At 40.2% G+C, this 6,647-nt stretch overlaps 1 protein-coding gene across 1 annotated transcript; it reads left to right on the top strand.

The window, feature by feature from the left end:
• Positions 1–4,662: 4,662 nt before the first annotated feature.
• LOC125508468 lies at positions 4,663–5,238 on the top strand. Its single transcript, XM_048673213.1, has one exon. The coding sequence runs from the start codon at positions 4,754–4,756 to the stop codon at positions 5,039–5,041; it is 288 nt and encodes a 95-aa protein (XP_048529170.1). The 5' UTR covers positions 4,663–4,753; the 3' UTR covers positions 5,042–5,238.
• The last annotated feature ends 1,409 nt before the right edge of the window (positions 5,239–6,647 follow it).

Genomic DNA, 6,647 nt, shown 5'->3' with positions numbered 1-6,647 from the left:
CTTGTTGGGGAAGTCATGGTGTGCCCGGTTCGGCCGTCTTGTGCCAGTTGTTGGGGTTGGGTTGAGGAGTTCGGCCGGGTTGAGGGGCTTGGTCGGGTTGAGCAACCCGGCCAAGCGTGAGCCGGCTTGAGGGGCGTTGCTGGCCCCGTTGTTTTTTAGAAAGGATCCAGGTTATGTTGCTTGCCTGGGGTTCATCCCCCCCCCCCCCAAACAGGAACTTGAAATTGGCTTCATAAAAGTAGAAAACTTTTGATATGTCTCATCCACAAGGTAGTAGCCCTGTTGTTGTTGCGGCCATTTACTTAGAACTCTACCGATATTGATTGTCCAATGGCTAACTTGGCAAAGAAAGATGAACGCGGCAACACATTATTGTCTTTGTAAGAACGAGGCATACCAAAGTATGTATGTCGAATCCACGTCTCTTGATCGGCCACGGCCTTAAGAATGATGGTAGTATCCTTCTTGTGTTACTTTGAACTGTCCATGTCATGCTGCAGGGCATTTCTTTCACTTTCAATGCTTACAATTAATGGATCCAAGCATACTTGGAAATCCACAGGCAATGTCGACAGACATGGACATCAGTAAACATTTGCAATAGCAAAATGCAATATTTGTGTTATTTATACAAATTACTATGCATCAAACTTGGACATCAATAAATATTTACGGTGAAAACTAAATCACTAACCTTAATTTTCTAGAAAAAATTACTAACCTTAAATTTGGAGCATGAAAATTTGTCATCTTGGTCTTGTTGGTGGTGAATCCGGCTCACCAGCCCCGTGACCAAACCAATCCACTATCGGGTCAAATCTTATCTAAGCTCAATGATGTGAAGAGCTCTACTTCCGGGCTCGAACTCTCGAACCCCACCATGACGACGTCTGTGGGCACTGCTATAGGCCAACAGTAGAGGCAAAGAGCACAATGGACGCCCAAGCCTGGTACTAAATGGGTCGGAACAGTGTGGCCCATTTTCAAAGAATAGTTTTAATTTTTTTGGTAAATTAAGCTATATTACAATATGCTTACTGCTAAAAACAATTAAACATTAGCTTCAAAAATAATAATTAAACATTCATACATTATAAAAAACATTCATGGAATTTAAAAAATATTTTTATTTGAAAATGTATTAAAATTATTTATTTCACTTTAATACTCCGTCCATTCGGAACTAGTTGTCGCTCAATCGGATTTCAGTAGTAGATACATCTGTTTGAGCGTCAGCCGATTCAGGATCGAGGGAGCATTAGTTTAGGTGTTTAGAAAAATATTAACGAATTTAATAGTATGTTTAAATTATTTAAATAATATTCATACACTTCTACAAAATAATTGCACCTTTTAAAAATGTTCATGAAAATTTATAAAATGTTATCACTTTCATTAAATGTTCACGCAATTAGAAAAAATAATGTGTTCGTGTATTTTGGGAAATGTTGATGATATGAAAAAATCTTCATATATAAAGAAAATATTCGTGTATTTAACGAAATGTATATGTAATTTTAAAAAGTTTTCATATATTTTCAAATAGTCTCATGTAAGTTTCTAAATTTTCTGAAGAATTTTATGTCTTTTGTAGTATTTTAGAAATTTATCACGTTTTAAAATGTCCTTTTTGATTTAGATATAGTACTCATGCATTTGCAAAAAATATTCTTATATTCTTTAAAATTATTTATATTTAATTTTTAGAAGTAAATAGAAAATTAAATTTAAAAGGAACAAACAAAAATACAAAGAGAAGGAAAATGAGAAAATTAAAAACCGTAAATAAAGAATGAATAACAGAAACCATAGTAAAGAATAGAGGATCAAAGAACAAGAAGGAAATAAAGACTCAAAAGAACCCAACCAGATGGAAAGAAAAATGGAAAACCAAACGCTAAACAGGCTGGGCCATGTAGACGTGCTGGTAGACTTAATTCTCTTTCTGAGATCTGCCCCGCCCCGCCACCACTTAATTCTCTTTCTAGGATCACCTATTCTCTGCCTCTTTTGGGGTTTTCTAATTTTGTTTCCTTTTTGTATTCCATTTTCCATCTTATTTCGGTCGTTTCATTTTTTCTTGTTCTAAAAAGTATTACCTTTTAGTTTTTCTTTATTCTCTGAGGTAAATGAGACTAATATTTGTAGAGTTGCATGAATAATTTTCGTACACATGAGAACATTTATTTTAAAATAAATTATTTTTCTAATAGCACAGGAACATTGTTTTTATACTGCATGATTTTTTTTAAAAATATGAGCATTCTTATCTTCGATAAGTACATGATAAAGTTTTTCAAAACATGATTTTTTTTTCCAAATAGAAAAACATTTCATTAAATGCGTCCACAATTTTTAAACATACATGAATATTTGTTTAGATGTGTAAATGTTAACTAAAAATTACATCCATGACTTTATTTCTAAATTACATGAACATTTTTATATAATACTTTAAGATTTTTTAATACACGGTAAAGATATTTTTAGTTACATGACGCCACTTTTCTAATATGCAACGAACATTATTTTAATACGTGAGGAACATTTTTTTAAATTTAAGTGATGTTGAACACTATTTCAATAGCGACGAACAATTTTTATTTAACTATGAGTATTACTTTAATACATGATAAACATTTTAAAATATTTTTATTAGACAATATTTTTATTATGTAGTAAAATAAAATAGGTTTTCCAAATATTAGTTTAATATACATAACCAATTGAGTGAGCTAATTGCTTCAAGATCGATCATTGCTTCCTCAATAACTACCAAAGAAGTATCAACTAAGTTGGTCTGGCCCATGTGCAGTATGTAGTAGGCGAGCACAATTTATAACTCACAACAAGCGAGGTGTTGCTGCTTCCATCTCTTGATACTGGTCCCAAATTTTTAGATTACATAAATCTAGACTTCGATGCCAGGCGACCATCTCGTCCATGGCGCTCAAACATTAGTAGGGTTAGTGATTCACCTATCCCTGCAGTACCTGTTAATCTTCCCTCTGCTGCAACCATCAACTCCTACTCGGCGATAGTTGCTCCCGCCTCCCATCACGATCCCCGATTCACAGAGGTTTGTAATATTCTACTTTCCATTCCCTCTTTGATGGCCATGATCAAATTTGCATTCATAAGTTTCATGTGTTATTTATCATTTTTATTTATGATGTATGTGCTACATTGTATATCGATATAGAATGATGCCCCAAGTGGATGTTACATCAATTCATGGTGTCAAATTGCCATTTCATATTAATGACATATCACAATATGTCATGATGGTATTTAGAAACAATGTGATTTTTCATGTCATTTGTCTTTTTTTCATTGCCTATTATACTAGTATTTATGTCGGTGTTAGTGGAAATGTAATTTTTCTAAGGTTAATTTTGGTTGGATTGTAGTGAGATTTTTCACATGTCATAAATTACAGCACACTTACTCGGTTCCTACCAAGCGGCGTGGGAGAAGCAACAACTCCGGAGAGACAATGGAGGAGGAGGAGTAGATATGGAAGGGATAAAGCAACACCGCCATGCCAGAGTAGAGGGTCACTTCCAACTGATCATGGGTGTAGGTGATGCAATGGCTCGGTCCATCGCCAGGGCTCCGTCGTGCCAGCCTCCATGGGCAGTAAGCGTGTGAGCTGGGAGCCAATGAGAAGGGCAGAGCCCTCGTCATTGGGTGGTTGATTGATCCATTGGTCATCACACTAAAATTTCACTAAAGAAACATTTTTAGCAAGCGTGATTTTTCTATCATGCACGGATATCTCGTGCATGGATCTACTTTCCGTCATTGATTTAAGGTCCATGCAACTTTTTTGGTTTTTGTCATAATTTATCCTATTTTGTAATGTTTCACTCGATTTTCTTCGTGTTTCAAAGTGCATCATAATGTTTTGTTGTGTATCAACAAAAAATAATGCACTTGTTTTAGATCGGATATGTTGATACACGATGAATAATTTTGAAACGAGAGGAAAAACCTAATCTAACACTTTGAATCAAGACAAATTATGAGAAGAACAACAAAAAAGTAGCACAAATCTCAAAGCAATCACAGACGATGGTTGCATGCTCCGGATATATCGTTTATGGTAGAACGTCATTTCTCCTATTTTAATCGACTAGTATTTCCCAAAAGTTCTAGCAAGAAATATTTCCTTCTTTTTTCTTTAACTCACATATGTTTCAAAAAACATGTGTTTCCTTCTTAATCTGCCAGCGTGTGCCAATGTTACTAAAGATCTTTTTACCAGTGATCTTGATGGGTTGATTGATCCGGTTGCTCTACACGCATGGGAGCCCTACTAACCACACATGACAAGAGAGCTAGCTTGATTTGGTCGAGTTCCCTTTGTCTCTTTGGGCATCGGGTGCGAATTCGCCCAGAGCAATGATACAAGCTTCACATGGGAGGCTCTACGAAGATGCCCAGACACATGAAGGCCACTTTGCACAGCAACGACCCAACATTTGGGATCAACATTACAAGCATTATAGACATGCTTTTCAATCCAAATTAAAGCAGCTCATGATCGAATGATAACCCTAGCGCACAACAGTGTAGAATTAAGCATCTGCAGAGCCCCACGAGAAGACGCCTCTCCTAGCTAGGATGGAGCCTATAAATGAGGACCCAACCAAGCTCAAGGAAAACACACACTCTTCTCGCTGGAGATCGATCTACATTAATCCAGCTAATTTGATCGATACATATCCACATAGAATAGCAAACTTCGGCAATGTTCCGCGGTGGCGGCAGGAGCAAGACGGTGGTGACGAGCTCGAGCACGGGCAATGAGCTGCCCATCGACGGCGTGGTGCGGGCGAGGAAAGTGGAGAGGATCCAGCCACACAACCTCGTCTCCAGGCCATCAGTGCACCACGGCGACCACGCCACCTCGCCGGTGACGTCCGGACCGGCGGAGAGCCTGGCCGTCAGCGTCGTCCGTATAGGGGACATAGTGATAGTGGACGACAAAGACAAACCCGACAGCTTACTCTCGGTGTCTATCGCGTGGAAGTTTTAATTATAAGTTGGCGATTGTGTCATACTACTATGAGCGACACGGGAGTGTAGCGTATAATAACACATCCTCTCAGGGAAACATCCACACCAATGGTTCTAGTCGGCTATGGGCATCTGTGTCTTATGTACAATTGCAGTAGTAGCTGATCTGAGGATCCAGGAAACAAAAATAAACATGAGTTATCTAATTATACATCAGGAGTAAAGCTTCTTTTAAACGTGGATTCACTGAAATGTCTCACACACAAAACGTAACTCAAATATTGTACTCTTATTGTTAATGAGTCGAGGTCTTTCATGGTTGAGGGCATCCAACAATTCTGCAACCTTTGGCAGAGAGGCCGCAATGCTCCTGCTTAACCCTTGGTGAGCCGGACAAGATTCGATGGAGGTTTGCCGGGAAAATAGCATGTGCTACGGGAGCACTAAGCTCAGGTGCTCCCGAAGCTCCACAGCCAACGACCATCTCAGGATACATTGGACCTGGACGTAACTACCAGACTTTATGGAGTTCTTTTCCGCAAATTTGTGCGAGCTCTCTACTTAGCCGTTTGATCTCAGATCGAATGGCTGTGAAGCTCCCGAAGCACATGAGCTTAGGTGCTTTCCTAGCACGAGATTTGTTGCTGAGGTTCACCACCTTGGGTGAGTACTCATCTTCCTCGGCATACAAAGCCAATTTCTTGGGTTGACCTCCTCCACGGCTCCACCATGATTCTTTTGGTCTAGAAGTCACGGGAGCCTCCGTAAATTTTTTGTGTGGTTTGTCATCCAAGACCATGTTTAGATAGTGAAGTTGCAGTGAAGGGGGTGGCGAATGTGTAGGATCTGTAATTGTGTAATTTTGATTCGGAGATGCCAGCACACCTCCTATTAAACCACCCCTTCTCTTGCTGCGTTTGGACAGTTCTCACCTTCTGGTTGGATTGATCTCCATGACTTCCACCCGGGAGTATTTAACAAAAAACTACCACATTTCGCCGAAGCGTGTCTACAAACTATCACTTTACAAATTTGTGCCGAAAACTATCACTTTTTGACTAATATTTGACTAAAAACTGCCATATCGAAAAAGTACCCAATTCGCCTCTTCTAAACGCCTTTCTGACAGAGTGGACCCACAAGTCAGTTGGACCGTTAACTTTGACCGTTATTACAAATGGAGCCCACACGTCAACCCTCTTCTTCCTCATCTCTCTTGCATTTTAACAAACACCTTGTGCTGGAGCTCGTCCGGCCGTTTCCGGTGATGGCTGCTCGCGCGGCTAGGCTCGTTCGTGAGCTCGCGGTGCGCCGCGTCTAAAGGTGACAGCGGCTGGTGCTTGGGCGGCCTGTAGCGGCAGTGGCAAGCTCAAACGGCGGCGGAGCTCGGCTGTGCACGGGCGTGAGGTCGTGGCTGGCTGGCAAGCAAACTAAGCAGCACTACTAGTTTTTGGGAACGCTACGAGCGCACGTGTATGCAACGGGTTCGAGCAGAGGAACTCTGGAGCATGGAGCTCGTCGCCTCGTCGGCCATGGCGGAGGTCAGAGCTCGGAGCTCGTGGAACGATGACTACGGAACCAACGCGACAGCTAGAGCAGAGGGAAAAGATGGGGAAGCTCATAAC

Source organism: Triticum urartu, chromosome 1, assembly GCF_003073215.2.
Source record: "Triticum urartu cultivar G1812 chromosome 1, Tu2.1, whole genome shotgun sequence".
In the NCBI taxonomy this organism is placed as follows: domain Eukaryota; kingdom Viridiplantae; phylum Streptophyta; class Magnoliopsida; order Poales; family Poaceae; genus Triticum; species Triticum urartu.
The sequence above is the reverse complement of the archived record's forward strand: the minus strand, read 5'-3'. Positions and strand labels throughout refer to the sequence as shown.